General features: G+C 33.8%; 1 protein-coding gene across 1 annotated transcript in view; it reads left to right on the top strand.

Annotated features, from left to right (window-relative positions):
* Window positions 1-17,304, top strand: part of TTC23 (tetratricopeptide repeat domain 23) — a 104,437-nt gene that overhangs the window by 48,180 nt on the left and 38,953 nt on the right. Inside the window, 1 exon segment of the mRNA XM_074295038.1 lies at window positions 5,801-5,978. Coding sequence (XP_074151139.1) covers window positions 5,801-5,978 — 178 coding nt within the window.

A 17,304-nucleotide genomic window follows, 5' to 3' on the forward strand; every position in this document is an offset into this window, starting at 1 on the left:
CAGGTGAAGGAATGGAGGCTTGAGGGGATAAGTGATGTATCTATGGTTGTGAGCTTAGTCGCAGATGATTTGAATCTAAGATCTCTGACTACAGAGAGCAGCTGTTTTCACTGTACCACTGAAGTGTGATGCAGTACTTAAAGTGATACTTTTCTTTGAGCCAAGGAATCAGATGACTGGTTGGATTTTGTAGAAAATCATAGGATTTTCCAGTTGTAAGGGGACCTTTGGTGATTGTTCTGATTCATCCCTTACTTTAAAAAAGATCCCTATTTCAACATACTTTGCTAAAGTAGCCATCTGGGGGCAGCTAGGTGGCACAGTGGGTAGAGCACCAGCCCTGAATTCAGGAGGACCCGAGTTCAAATCTGGTCTCAGACACTTAACACTTCCTAGCTGTGTGACCCTGGGCAAGTCACTTAACCCCAACCTCAAAATAAATAAATAAATAGATAAAGTAGCCATCTGGCCTCTACTTGGGGACCTTCAGTGGTGAGTAACTCATGACCTCCCAAGGAAAGTCATTCTACTTATGGTCAGCTCTGAGGGTTAAACAGTTTTCCTGACTAGAGTCTAAATTGGTCTCCTTGTAACCCTTTGCCCCGGTTCTACCCTCTGAGACCAAGAACAAGTCTTATTACTGTTCTACACAATAATCTTTAAGATTTCTATTATGTTTCCTACCCTCAAACCCCAAGGTTTTTGCTCTTCGGGGTAAATATGTCTGGTCACTTTAATGCATATATGTCTTGGATTAGCATCCTTCACAAACTTGATCATCCTCTAAATTATCCCCAGCTCATATCCTTTTTAAACATTTTTCCTGTAATAAGTATATTTAGCAGTGGTGGAATGGAGCTCCATTTTGGTCTTTACCAGGAAAATGAACTCTTCAGGATTATCACTTACTTCCTGCAGCCCGTTTCCCTTAGCTATAAAATGACCTTTGCCATCTCCCCCAGCTCTGTGATTGAGTTGATCCATGCCTCAGCAACTAATTCAATTAGCCATAGCTGTTAGGAAGAACAGCCTTAGATCCTACGGTCCATGTGTGATTCCTAACCCCTCATTTTAGGTGTTTCAGCCTTCCCACCAAACTCTTTCCAGAACTTCTAATGGATGCACATAGAACAAGAACAGAGTAGATAGGAATTCTCTTTTCTCTCCCTGTCTTATCACCTGAACAAACAGCGATCATGAGAACTTAGAACTAGAGGAACCTCTCAAAAGAGGATACAGAATCTAGAAAGATTTAAGTGAGTTGCCTGTGGTTCTACAACTAGTAAGTAGCAAGGCAGGATTTGAACCCAGGTCGTGCACTCATTCCACTCTGCTGTACAATATTGCTTCAAGGGGAAGATTGCAAGAAAAACCAGAAGTCTGGGTAGTTTTATCTAATAAGTAACAGCCAGTCCCAGAGCCACTGAAAACTGCCTGCATCTCTACAGCAGAAGAGTAGATCCTTTTGACTTCAGGCTTGGAGATGAAGTCATTAGGAATCATCTACTCATACTGTTAAGAATGGAATGCCTCAAGGAAGTAGTTAACAAAGCCATCCATCACATCCTACCTACTGTCACAGAAACTAACATCCCATTGCCTGAGACTTACAGCATCTGGTTTTTAAGGGCTTGCCTACTTTCCTATTCTAACTTCTGTACCAAGCAGATTGTAACATTCTTGAGAAAAAAAAGCTGAATGTGTTGTGATTTTCATAATATGTTGTAACAATAAAGAATTTTTAATGGTTTAAAAAAATTACAATGTCTATTATTTATTTAAAACAAAAAGTATAAGCATACAACACGACTAGGAGATCTATTATGGAGCTAGTTTTGCTTAGAAATGCCTCCAGATCAAAATAGGTATTTTGTGAACCATTGCAAGAATGTTTGGTCAGATGTATCTTTCTTTACTGTAAGTGTGTGTATGAAAGGAAGAGTCATATATTTGAAGGATCATTCTAAGTTAGCAGATACATTTATAACTCATTTGGGTTAACTTGAAAAGAAGCATGGGATAGTAGGTAACAGAATAGACTTTTAAGTAAGGAAGCTTTATTTAGGTTCAAGTACTACTTCTGACACTTGAAAGATGAAATAGCTAACTTAAGTTTCTTTGAGCATGAAACAATTCTCCATACATTAAATTTATAGATGAGTTATCTGCATTAATAGAGAGAATTCCTATATACCAAACCAGGGATTCTTGATTTACAGAGTAGTTTACTTTTTAAAAACATTATGGAATAAAACAAGCAATATAACAAAATTGATTGCACATGAAACTGCAAATTTATTATATGCAACTTGCTCTTCTTTTTAAAAACATAAGTTTGTCATGTAAATTTTGGCTTTTTTTCCCCTTTTTTATTCTTCTCCCTTCACTTTAGAGATGGCTACCATTGGACACAAATATGTGTGTGTGTGTATGTAAAAGCATTCTTTATTTACTTCTGTATATCAGTTCTTTCTCAGAAGGTAGAAAGCATCTTCTTTAATATACCCTTTATAGTTAATTTGGGTATTTATAATGAAAATTACTTATTTGCTCAAAGTTGTTTTTAAAACAGTATTTCTGTTACTGTATATATATATATATATATATATATATATATATATATATATATATATATATATATATATATATATATATATATATATATAATGTTATTGTATATACTGCTATACTCTCTCTTGGCTCTACTCATTTTGCTCTTCATTAATTTGCACAAGTTAATCCATATTTTTCTAAGATCATCAGGCTTATCATTTTTATATATAGCACAGTAGTATTCTATCACAATCATATATCACAATTTGTTTAACCACTTCCCAATCAATTAGCATCCACTCAATTTCCAGTTCTTTGCCACCACAAAGAGAATGTTTGTAAATATTTTAGAATCTGTAAAGGTTTTTTTTTTCCTTTCCCCCTCATCATCTTTGGATATAGATCTAGTATTGGTATTACTGGGTCAAAGGGTGTAGGCAGTTTAATAATTCTTTGGACACAATTCCAGATTGCTCTTCAAAATGTTTAGATCAGTTTACAATTCCACCGACAATAAATTAATGCCCCAATTTTTTCATATCCCCTCCAACATTTGTCACTTTTCCCTTCAAGTATTTGATAGATGTAAAATGATAATCTCAAGGATGTTTTGATTTGCATTACTCTGATCAATTTAGAGCATTTTTTCATATGATATAAATGTTTTAAATTCTTTATCTAAAACTGCCTCTTTATATCCTTTGATCATTTATTAATTAGTTATTATTATTGGTGTTTATCAATTAGTAATTATTTATCAGTTGACTAATTTAGTTGAACATGAGGTTGACCATTACTTGATTACTATGTGATCTGGCATTCCAATTTCTAATTACACTTCTCTGTAGTCTCTTGTCTTAAAAAAAGGAGAAATTCCGATCTGTAAATCAGCCAATGTTGTATTTTTATGGCTTTTAAAAAATACGTTTCCTCTCCCCTTTTTTTGTATTCAAGGATTTGAGCTTTTATTACTTCTTTAATTTTAAAAAATATAATTACCCAAATAAAATCATTTTGTTATTTATATTTGTGTTACTAGTATTCTGTGACTTATACAGAGAGCATTGGAAACAAAAGAACTATTCATTTATGTGGTTACTCCCTTTGCAAAATCTATATAGACACAAGAAGAGGGGGAAATTAATTTTTTATCTTTCCCTGAAATATTCAGGGAATAATTCAATTCCTTTTGACTTAACTTATGTAGGAACATTACAAATCAAAAAACTCATTTTTGAAATCATAGGCTTTTTCTTTATGAATTACTTGAAGTTTTATCTATTAGCAATTTAATGAACAAAATAGAAACTTCCCAGCCAAACATTAAAAATCTTTCATAATCCAGATCCAGCCTATCTTTGCAATCATATTTTATACTATACTCTTTCACATATTGTTAGCTATGCAAGCTGGACTCCAAATTATTAAGTGAATTGAATATGCCATCTCTCACCTCTGCACACTCTTCCTAGCCATCCTCTGTGCCTGAGATCTACTCTGGTCTCATTTCCATCAGCCTCATCTTGGTCATCTCATCTACACATTTTAAAGTCCATCAAGATTTAGTCCAGAGCCACATCTGTAAAGTCTGCTCCCCAATAAGTTAATGCTGTCTATCCTGCTTTTAGGTATCCTCTTATAAATATCTCATGGTAAACTTCTTGGAAAAAGCAGTGACTATTTCATTTTTTAATGTGTATCTTCAAAGCCTGGCATTCTGCCCTGAACACAATTGATATCTAATAACTATGTAGTGAGTTTAATTGAATTGAGCCATTAATTTTTAGCCCACAAAACACAATACATTACAATGCCTTCTGAAATTATAAATCTAAGGAAAAAAGGCTTAAAAGATTAAAATGAAATGTGCAGAGATTCTAAGTTAAGGGATTCTTAATATTTTTGTCTCATGGGCCTCTTTGGCAATTTAGTAAAACCTATGGATCCCTTTCAAAGAATAATACTTTGATCCAATAATTCTGTCCCCTTTGCTGTTCTATTTAATCTCTTAGCTCTGGGAATTTTCTCGGGCTATCCTTCAGGCCTGGAATGTTTTTCTTCATCTCTGTCTCCTGACTTCCCTGGCTTCCCTGGCTTCCTTCAAGCCCCATCATAAATCCTATTTTTTACAGGAAACCTTTCCCAATCCCTCTTAATTCTAGTACCTTGTCTCCATTAATTATTTTCTGCTTATACTTCGAATAGCTTGTTTGTGTATATTTACTTGTTTATGGTCTTCCCCATTAGTTTGTGAATTTTTTGAGGATGGAAACTGTCTTTTGCCTCTTTTCTTTACTACTTAGCACAGTTCCTAATATGTAATATAAGTGCTTAACAAATGTTTATTGACTAAAAGCATAAAGTACATAGGATTACAAAGGAAATTAGTTATATTGAATTATAATTATTAAATTTTTCTTTTTAGCAAAACAAGTTCATAAACCTCAAATTAAAAACTCTTTTTCTTCCTTAGAAAACTGTCAAAAACACTAATTTTAAACATTGTTCTCAGGTTTGCTATGGAAGATAAGAAACCCAGAGTCTGGATATCCCTTATTAAGCTGTATAATTTTAAGTCTAGTGGTCAATTGAACCATATCCTTCAATTAGTTTTATTACTAGCTTCGAATACATCAATTTTAAATGAAATATTTGTAAGATTACAAATGGTGTTTCCATTTAGTATTTTATTTCAAGTTGGCTAACTGAGCCACAAATTAAAAGTTTACCTTAAAACTTTTTAGTAAGTTAGATACTAAATTTCACTAAAACTGGTCAACTGTTTTGAAATTTTAGAATAATCATACTATAAATGATGAGTGATTAAATTGAACCAGAAATTTTAATTCAATACATTCATTACTTTATTACATTATATTACTTTATGCATGATTCAATTACCCATTTTAAAGCTTTCTGTTTTAGTAAAAGATCTGTTGTAAGAACAAATCAAGATAAATTCTGTGCCATTACAAATTCTTTACGGAAAAAAAGTTACTAATTGTCCTTGAAAATTTTGAAAAGTAAATTTGTAATGCTTTATTATAGCCATGCAGGATATGGTATTACTGTATTTAGAAATGTATTCTGACATGACAGCTTCTCATTATGAGTAATTCTGGAAATGTTTCCACAGTGTCACATTAACTTTTGAAAACTTAGCCCACCACTATACAGCCTTTTTTCAAAAAATTCTTTAGAGTGTTTTTCATTTTAATAAACAATTTATTACTTTGAACTTTTTTAGGTTGTACCAGATCCAAAAGAAATCAGAAGAAGCTCTGTCCTATTATGAAGAATCTCTGAACTATACTGAGAGTAGTAAAGGTAAAAATAGTCAAGACTGTATCCCAGTATTGACGGAAATGGCAGATGTTGAACAGATTCTGGGAAATTATAATTCAGCAGTTGACCATCTTCTACAGGTAAAGAGCACAAATTACTGTCAAGTATATATCTTAAGCATAGTAGTTAAAGTAATTATAATGCCCAAAGTTGACATTTGAATAGCACTTTGAGATTTACAAAACTTTCCATACAATATCTCATTTGTTTCTCATCATAGTTCTTTATGTGAAATGAACATTATTTCATAGATAAAAAAAACTATGACTCAAGAAGCTATGGTCAGCACAAGTCAGAAGTATCCCAGGTGGAATACCAATTTAGTTCTTTTTGACTCCTACCTTAAAATTCAAATTCATCCACTATACCACCATAAAAGTTTACAAAGAATTATACAGAGTAGCTGTTCCTAGCATGTCACTTTGTACCAAGGAGATTCTCAAGACATGATTACTGAATTACAATGGAGTTTAAAACATATATAATTTTATCATCACATCATGTTAGGAATAATTAAATTCATAACATTTTAGAACTGGAATGGATGGATCTTCTAGTCCAGTCCTTTCATTTTATAGTTGAAGAAAGTTACGCTTGGAATGTTTTGCCCAGTTATCTGCAAAATATATGCAATTGATAAATATAATTTAATTAAATTGATTTGAATCCCTACATATTTAGTAAAAGATGGGAAATTTTTCTGCTTGCTTAGAACATTTTTAGAGATTAAGTATTAAGATTAAGGCATAAAAGTTCCATATTATTTTACATCATAATAAATATGAAATTTAAATTATAAATTACATTTGCTAGATATTCTTTTGCACATTAACTTGGAACATTAATAGTCATGTTCATCTATAGTTATTCCCCTCCATAAGTTGAATTCTATTCTTAGAGTTAAGATTTTTAAGAATATTTTTCATCACAACATTCCTTCATGTCTTTGAATTCTCATTAAATGATGTTTTAAAATAAAAATGTATTTCTCTGATAATTTTATGTTCAATTAAAAATTTGTGATAACAAGAATAATAGGTCCAGCTATTTCATTTGGTATATGAAATGACTGGTAGTGACCACCCATAGAATACTGCAAAAGTTTGTCATACCCTACATATTCTGCCATTGTCAGTACAGTTATCCCTTCCATATTGCAGGGGCTAGGGGTGCAATGCAGTGCTCCTGTGATCTGGAAAATCCAGGTAAAATATTTTGGCCCTCTCTTCCTACCAGATAAGAAGTCTTAATTTTTTCTTTTTGTTTTATGGGATGTTTACAGTATTTTATTGTAAAATTGAGTTAAGTATTTAGATATAAGCTTTGTGTCATCTGCGGCTTCTGCAAAACTTCCCCACAATTCCTATTTAATTTCTTAAGTCAACCCATAATATATAGAAACCACAACTTGGAAAGTCATGATGTGGAAGAGAGAACTATTCTTTTTGCTACACATTGACTATCTTTTCCTCCTATCTTTTAAATCTTCAAGGGATGATCCCAAATTAATTCCCAAAGTCTCATTCTCACCTTTACTACACTTTATGATCAAATTCAATAAGCTTTTAAATAGCAAAATTTCCAAAATTTACAAGGCCTTTTGGAGAAAGACATTTTAAATACGATTCATTTCAACAAATATTTATTTTTAAAACCTCTATCATGTGTAAAACACTAAGCTAGGCCCAAACAAACATAATAACAATACCAAAGCAATCCCTGTCCTCAAGGAATATTCTGTTAAAAAAAATACAAGAAGTGTGTTGTAAACATGAACTCTGATTATTAACACTTAGTAAGGCTACAATTTTTGTTAGAAACATATATATATATATATATATATATATATATATATATATATATATATATATATATATATATATATATATATATATATATATATATATATATGTATATATGTATATATTTATATTATATAATTTATGTGTATTAAATAAATTCATACATATATATATATATATATATATATATAGGCACAATGTGGTTCCTTCTTTTTAAAAAGGATTCCAGTCTCTGAGTCAATGTGCATTTTATTAAATGCACATCAAAGAATATTGTTCTTTTTATCCTTCTTCCTCCTCCCTCAATATCCTCTGCCAACCATACCCAACTACTCAGGATCTCATCATTTCCCAACTCTTAATTTGTTAATTTTTTGAAAATTGGGTTGGGGGTTTCTGAACAAATGGGGATCTATCAGATTGATGCTGAAATTTTAGAGACCAAATCCACAGAGCTTATAGGGTCCTGACCTGATGGTTTAGAGAGTGCTGAGCTTGAGGTGTGGGTCAAGAGCTGATTAAAGTGAGTTTACCAGTGAATTCTGAGTCAGATCTATGAAGCTGGCAGTTATAGTTGTTTGGTGCTAATAATTTTAAGGTGAATATACCAAACCTAGAAGAAAACAAATCTAATAAGTAGAGATGTTAGGGACAGAAAAGGGGGTCTCCATTTGGAAGCATTTCTTTTGTTAGGATCTTCAAAATGTTTAGAGGAAGCTTATCTTATAGCCTGTAGTTCGGCCAAAAAGTTGAGTCAGGGAGAATTACAGAGAGAAAGCTCTTAGAGGTAGAATCTCATTCTTGGGCAATGTTCTCTACCTTCCCTGAAGATATAATATACCAGGCAGAGCAGATTTCTTTAAAGAGTTAGTTAGGCTGGGTATATTTTAATAGAGACTACATTATCTCTTATACTCATTATCATTATCTGACCTTGCACTCAGTTGGTAAAGAAAACCCAGAAGTAACAATTAAGAGGAAAAAGGGTGGGAGGTGGATCTGGGGATCCAGAGATTTCAGTTTCCAGAGACCTTCACCAAAAGTCCTTTTAACAAAACCTATTTAAAGACAAAAGACCCACTTAAGGTTGATATGATGATTAAAAGTGGGGCGCTAAGCAAAGAGAGTACCCAAGATCCTCATGAAGGAGATTACTTTAGGGAGCTGAAATTATATTTAATACAAAAGCAATTTTCAGAAAGGAGAATCTCACCAGACTAACTGAGATATCCAACCCTTTCTTAATAAGGATCTGAGAACAATCCCTTGTCAAAAAGCAGGACTTTGATATAAAGAGAATAGCTTAATCCCTTACAAGAGGCATATGTGTAAAGTGTCTTTGCCAGTCTTTTCCTATCAAATATCCCTTCACTGTATAGGTTTTAGAAAGGACAGTTTAATGGCATTTTCAGAAGTCACTTCAGCACAAAATATCAGACCTTGGGCATGTCTGATAATCGTGCCTAATAATTTCTCCTAGCTTGTGACCAGTGAAAATAGATTTCATAAGAGAGTAAAGGGCATTCTTTGTAGCCTGGCATAGGCCTAAGAGAAATTTCCACTGCCTGTCCAGATGATTCCAGGGTATCAGGGCAGAGATTTGTGGCTTCTGAGGGAATTAGGGGTTAGCCTACCTTCCATGCTAAAAATGCTGAGGAGTTCTGGAATTCATCCTATAAGAAAATTATTTTTTCTCTACAAATATTGATAAAATACTCATAATGATATAACAGTTTGGAAACTGATATCTAAGCCTCCTCTAGTACTTTCCCTAAAATCTCTCAGCATGGCTATTTAAAAAAAATTTTTTTTTTTTTCGCAAATGCCCAAATTTGGATGGCACTTAAAAGTACTCTACCAGATAAATGAAAGGTACCATGGTTTAGTAAAGCAGTAGGAAGGAAGTCATGAGACCTAGGTTTCTAGATCTTAGATTATAGTGTTCTCTGGGAGCAGCCTTCATTTCAATTCAGTAATCACCACAAGTGAAGCCAGGTGTAAAAGTCCAAATCTTTTATTGTCTCCTTCAAAGTCCTATGTTCTTCAATTGAGGCTCAGCTAGTTTTCTGGGGGCCTTCTGGAGTCTTGGTTTCAGTGGAGAAGGGAAGGAGGAGAGCTTGCCACCAAAGTAGTATGCAGCTTCCAGCTTTCTGTCCACTTGTCTTCTCTGGCTCTGTGAATCTCTGAATCTACCTGGCTGAGGCTTCTAGCTTATATCCTCTACACTGAGTATAAACCAATCATTATATCACCCGGAAACCATTATTTGTAAGATTAAATCTATCATACTGAACCATACTAAATTAGATAACTATTGTCTCTATCAATTCCACTGAGCACCTTGTAAGAATCCTTTGTTTCAAGTTCAGAGTTCTGGCCCATAACATTAGATGCTTTAGTTCTCTAGATTTCTATTTTCTATTTGTATTATAAGGAATTTATACTAAATTATCTACAAGATTCTTTCCATCTCTTAAAATTCTAAGGTTCTACATGAATTTATCATCCAAATTGGCATCCTTTCATTTTAATTTTTCTCTTGATGTATATTATTTGATATACTTTTCAATATCTTAGTAGAAAATCATAGGATTAAGTTTCTAGTCTAATCTTCAAATTTAATAAATGAGAAAACAGAAAAGTTAAGAAACTTTCCTAAGTTCACATATGTGGAATACAGTGGAAAGACTTCAAAAGCTCTTTATTTCTCATAGGAAGCTAAAGCAATAACCTTCTAATTGTTCTTGTCTCTGATTTCTTCCCACTCTAATTCCTTCTTCACACTGCTGCCAAAGTGATATTCCTAAAATCCAGTGATGTCATGCACTTTTTCTTTCCTCTATTCAACAAAAGGCCTCTCTATTATTCCTGTAATTAAATATATCAGTTCCTCAAATTGTCATTTAAATCTCATCATAACCTGGCTCTTTCCTACCTTTCTAGGTTTGTTCCACATTGTGGAACATCTTCATGATCTGACTATACTCAACCGATCCTTCCTCTGTATCTATAATGCATGTCTTCTCTCTCCATAACTTTACACAGGCTATCCTCCATGATTACAATGTGCTTTCCCTTCTCAGCTCTGCCTCTTAGAACTACTGATTTCCTTCAAGATTGAGTTTAAATGGCACTTTCTATTGTAGTCTTTCCTAATCAAGTGCTAGTTCATTCCCCAAATACCCTGTATTTATTCCATAGATGTTATGAATATACTTATGCACATATGCATATGCTGTGTCCTGTATTAGAATGTAAGTTTTGTAAGAGCAGAGAGTATCTTACTTTTGCTTTGGTTTCCTCAGGACTTAGCATACATAGTACCTGACTGTAGCATTAAATAAATACTTATTTAATAATTGATTACTTAGATCTATAGCCTCCGAACCTTTATTCATATCCTGGCTCTGGCATTTATAATATGCCTGCTTTTCGGAAAATCATTTAACCTCTCTAGCCCTGAGTTTCCTAATTTTTAAATGAAAGGGTGAGACTAGATGACTTGAAGTCCTTTCCAATACAAATAAGTCTGACTCTTTATAACAGAATGTTTTTTAACATTTTAAATTTATTTTTAAAATGCTGAATCTACCAAACACCAAAAAGTAGAGCATTTTCAAATATAAAATAGAACAGAAAAGAGGATTGCATATGAAACTGAATATTACATATAATTTGCTTTTTCTTTTAAGTATATAATAAATTCAAGACATGATTTTCAAACCTGTCTTGCTTGTTTGTATTTCCTTCTGGTTTTCCTTCTGTCTCTGCATTAAAAAATGTATAATGATGGGGTTTTTTTTGACAACCTTTTGATAGCCTTCTGTTCTACCCAACTTCCTTTACAATTTAATATAAAAAAAGAAAAACAATGTGCATAGTCAAGTAAAACAAATTCCCAAATTATCCATCTCTAAAAATGTATTCTTATTCTGCTTCAGTCATTGCTCTACTAAAAGATAGAGAACAAAGTTCATCATCAGTTCTGGAATTTCATCATTGCATTGTCATAATTCTTCAGTATGTCAAATGTAAAATGTAAAATGGATTTTAATTCTATTTTGAACTTTAGCTAACATGGGTTTAATACTCTCTTAAGTCTTTTAAGTCCAAACTCCTTACTTTTCTAACTTAAATCTTTATCTATATTCCAGAGAAACTTGCCTAAAGGCCAAGCTTTTGTGTTGTAATTGCCTCCACTCCTAAACTCAATTCTATTTCATACTCTTGTATCTTTGTAACTTCAACCACCATCAACTTAACTTAAATTCAAATTAATTTCTGAGGTGAGCTCTAGTTTACTATAGCTCTGCATCTTTTCACCTGAGTAATACTCCTGATCTCCCAATGAGGAATTAATGGGGAGAAGATGAAATTAATTTTAACCCACTTATTTAAATGTCTGCCAATCCAGATTGTCATGGTGTAACATCTGGAAAAGACATTAAGAAGAGCTAGCAAGAATGCATATAACTGTACAAGAAAAATTTTAATATCAAGATAGTCATAGTGATAAGTTTACTGATCTAGAGCTATACATCCTAGACAATGAAGTCTAGAGGACTTTATGAAGCATTGCTAACAGTGATGCTAGTGGGGGTGATAGAATTCCAGATGAGCTAATTAAGATCCTAAAATATGATGCTGTTAAAGAGCTGTCCTGACTATACCAACAAATTTGGAAAACTCAACAGTGGCTAGGTTGGAAAAAGTTCTAAAGAAGGGCAATGTCAAGAAATGTTCAAATTACGGAACAATTGTGCTCACTTCATATGCCAGCAATGCCGTGCTTAAGTTCTGCAAGCTAGACTTGAGCTATATGTTAATATATATTTAAGAGAAGAACAAGATTGGTTTTTGAAGAGGCAAAAGAACTAGAGACCAAATTGCCCACATTTGCTGGATTTTGGAGAAAACAAGGGAGATCCAGAAAAATAGTTATTTCTGTTTCGTTGACCACATTAAAGCCCTTGACTATGTGAATCACAGCAAAATGTGGCAAGTCCTCAAAGAGATGAGAATAAAAGATCATCTTATTTCCTGAGCAACATATATGCTGCCTAAGATTGGGAAAGGAATACAAGACTGTTTATTGTCACTTTATTTATTTAATTTATATGCAGAGTACATTATATTCTTATATAATAATTTGTTCATCCAGTTCTCAGTAAATAGGCACTCCTGACTTAATAGTTGTTTGCAATAACAAAAGAGCTACTACACAAATGTATACACACAGATACTTTTCCTCTTTCTTTCATCTTTTTGGGATATAGATCTACCAAATCAAAGGGTATATGTACATCCTAGTGATTGGGAAGACACTTTTTTTTTTTTTTTGTGGTATAAGAATTTTATTTTATTTATTTATTTTTATTTATTTTTTTATTATAGCTTTTTATTTACAAGATATGTTCATGGGCAATTTTTCAGCATTGACAATTATAAAACCTTTTGTTCCAACTTTTCCCTTCCTTCCCCCAGATGGCAGATTGACCAATACATGTTAAATATGTTAAAGTATAAGTTAAATACAATATATGTATACATGTCCATACAGTTATTTTGCTGTACAAAAAGCATCAGACTTTGAAATTGTGTACAATTAGCCAGTGAAAGAAATAAAAAATGCAGGCAGACAAAAATAGAGGGATTGGGAATTCTATGTAGTGGTACATAGTAATCTCATAGAGTTTTGGTAGTTCTTTGATTCCATATGCATATGCTTATTATCATCAGTTGATTAATTAACATTTATTAAGTACTCATTTGTGCCAGGCTCTGTGTTCAGCCCTAGTGATGCAAAGATGAAAAAGAAACAGACCTAACCCCAAAGGAACTTAAATTCTAATGGAAAGGACAACATGTACATACACATACATACACAGAGAGACACATACACACACACACACATACATAGTACAAAACAAATACAAGGCTAATTTGGATACAGCTGGGGGATCATGAAAGGCTTAATTTAGGTGTGATATTTGACCTTAGTCTTAAAGAAGGCAAGGAATTTCAGCAGTCAGGTGAAGAGAGATTACATACTAGGCAGGGAAGATAGTTAGTATCAGTCCCCAAAATGACATATCATGTCATAATGAGAACAGGGGAAAGGGGATAATATATAATAAAGGATAGAACCAGATTCTGGGGGACTTAAAAACAAACCAAGGAGTTTATCTCTAGAGGCCTTATCTAGTGTTATATGAAAGAGAGTGGTATGGTCAAGCTATGCTTAAGAAAAATCAATTTGATGGCTTTGGGAATGAGAGAACACTTACTGTGTTCCGGGTACTATGAAAAGAGCTGGAAATACAAAGAAAAGTTGGGGGAGGGGGAGACACTAGTCCTTGCTCTCAAGGTGCTAACGATCTAATAGAGGAAACAACATGCAAACATAGATTACAAATAAGCTATATACAAGATAAATAGTAAATAATCTACAAAAGCAAGGCACTAGAATTAAGAGCAGTTAGAAAAGCTTCCTTTTGAAGATGGGATTTTAGCTGTGATTTTCAGAAAGTCAGAGACACTAGGGAACAGAAATGAGTAGGAGAAGCATTCCAGGCACAGGAAACAATCAGTGAAAATACCTGGATCTGAAAAGTAGAAGGAATGTGAAGTAAAAGTGAGTAGGTCGGTATCACTAAATTGTATAATTTGTGAAAAGGAAGTAAGATGTAAAGTATTGGAAAGACTTAAATCTCTTCCCACTCCATTTCATCCTCCATTCAACTATCAGAGTGGTTTTTCTAAAGTACAGATCCAACCATGTCTACTAACTACTCAATAAATCTCAGTGCTGTCTACTACCTACAGGATCAAATTACAAAATCTTTTGTTTGGCATTCAAAACTCTTCATAAAATCCTTCTCTTCCCATTTAATAGTATTCTTACAACCTACTTCTCCCCATCCTCAATTGGGATGTTATACTGTTATACTGGCCTCCTTTATATTCCTCACACAAAAGCATACCATATTTCAGCTCCAAACATTTTCCCTGGATATCTTCCATGCCTATAATGCAATCTTGCTTCATCTCCACCTCCTGATATCCTTGGCCTACTGCAAGCTTCAGCTAAAATCCCATTGATTTTTCCCATTTTCCCCCCTGAATATAGCTTGTTTGTATATCTTCTTTGCTTGTTGCCTTCCCCATTAGATTATGAGCATTTAGAGGGAAAATACTGACTTTTGCATCTTTTTTGTATTCTCTATATTGTGCTTAACACAGCCTTGGAACAGAACAGTGACTTGATAAATATTTATTTCACTGACTGATAAGTTTGAAAGTTACAAAGTAGAAAGAAAAATGGGATGACAACCATTTATGATGAGATAAGAGAATTTCAGAGTTTGTGAATATGAAAGTAGAACACTTCTGGTTGATGGCAAGATTTAGGATATAACTGTCTTTTCAAGTAGCTGAGGTAAAGTAGTAGGGTAGGTAAAGGGAAATGAGTAAATTGAAGAACTGGAAGGTTAGAATGTTTGAAGGAATATCAGTACGTATTTCAAAGTTTGTAAGTATTACAGCAGGAGTTGGATAAAAAAAGAAAGCCTGTGAGCAAGGCACTAAATTTGTTTAGGAGAATTACCATATTTGGATAGTAAATATGGATTGAATGAATTTCAAAGAAGGAGAGGTTACTGAGTGATAGAGTTGGAGATCCTGGAAGTGGTTATGGGGAGCAAGAAATAGTCCAAGTCCCACTTTGACCAGTGAGTCAGGGGTTATGAATAAAAGTACAAAAAAGGTGATCAGGAAAACTGTATCATTAGAAGAGTTGTCAGGTCTTAGTGAATGCAAGATGGAAGGAATGAGAAAGGGAAAAGTTTAAGATGGAACCAGGTTTGTTATCCATAGAGAAGGCATTGCAAAGAGTATAGTAGTTGGCTTTAGAATGGAATTTTGGGAGAGTTAGATTGAGGGAGATGGCAATGAGAGAGCAAGATAGGAGAACAGAAATCAAGTGTATGAGTAATGACAAGTTGGGATTCAGACTCAATGTGTTGGGGAAGAATTTGGTGAGGTGAGATATTTTGTTCATCGTTGTAGGCTATAGAAAAGTGATAGGTACTCTCTCAGGAGCAGGTTCAAGAGAGGTAACTGATGGAAGTGGAGTTGTGGGAGGGAAGTGTTATGGGCCAGAACTTGAAACCAAGTGCTAATCAGTGGAATTGATGAGACAATGATTGTTTAACATAGTGCTTAACAGTTCTCTAGTTCAGTACATGTACTTAGTACTTACTATAGTTCCACAAGATTCACACCTTTAAGAGAGCATATATAAGCTAAGAGCCTCAACCAGGATTCAGTCTGGGAGATTCAGAAGCCAGAGCTCAAGCTCTCAGAACCAAGACAAGCTAACTGGGCTGCAGGAAAGGAGACTTGGAAAGAGACAATAAAGGATTCGGACTTTTAATACCTGGTTGCATTTGGGGTGATTACTGAACTGAAACTAAAGCTGCCTCCAGAGACCCTAAGAAACCCCAACAAGAGAAGATTACATTTTAGAGAAAAATATTACAGGGAAGCACAATGGAATATTATTTCCTTCCTTCCTTAGCAGGTTCAGAATAAGAAACTGGTAGAAGAAAGATGGAAGAATGAGGATTGAGAATATATTGTCAAATTTGGCAATGAGGATATCATTGGTAATTTTAAATTACTTTTGAATAATAAAGTTATTCATATCACTTTAAGAAATAAATAAAAGGAAAGGAAATAGAGGCAGTGAAGGTAGGCAGATATTTATAGGAGTTTGTCTGCAAAAAGGAAAAGAGATAAAAAGAACATCAAGGGATAGGAGAATCTGGTGAAGTTCCCCCCAAAAGATAATGAAGATTTAAACATGTTTATCAGCAACAGGGAAGGAATGAGTAGAATGATAGAAACTGAAGATCAGAGGAGGAGAATTATTGAAGAAGCAATCTGCTGCAAAAAATGGAAGAGGGATGGTATCAAGGCTAAATGAAGAGGCACCTGTCTTGAAGAAGAGCCTGGAGTAAAAGAAAAATATAGTGGGGAATGATATGGGATTTTTGAGATGTCAAAAATTGGGAAAGATGGAGCTCATGGGAAATGGTCTCTATTTGTTAAGACAAAATATTAAATGAGTCCTTAGCTCAGAAGATAGGGGAAGTAGGAGGTTTAGGGAAAGAAGATAGAGTTTAAAATAGCCTCTGTAGGGAGTGACACTTGGAATTAAAAAGGATTAAAAACCATTGCTTTGCTGCAATGAGGACCCAGTTACCTGAGTGGCTATAATCTTTAGTTAGAGTTTGTCAAAGATCAGGAGATGGAGGCAAAGAATTTGAGAGGAAAGGAAAGAATGGAATTGAATGGATCTAAATGGGAAAGCAGAGAAAGTTAATTCAGAAAATAGTTTATGGCTTGAGGAAGTCCTGGATTGTGGTGAGGACAGGTAAGGCAAAGGTGAGCTAGAATGAACAGAGAATAAGATCATGTAAGTGGAATATTGTGGGGGATAATGAGCACTTTATGTTTCTGAGGTGACTAGGTAAGAGATCTAAGTTGGCCATGGATTCTGAGGAGATTGATGAACTGAACCTAGATTCAAATCCAAAATATT

Source organism: Sminthopsis crassicaudata, chromosome 2, assembly GCF_048593235.1.
Source record: "Sminthopsis crassicaudata isolate SCR6 chromosome 2, ASM4859323v1, whole genome shotgun sequence".
NCBI lineage: Eukaryota > Metazoa > Chordata > Mammalia > Dasyuromorphia > Dasyuridae > Sminthopsis > Sminthopsis crassicaudata.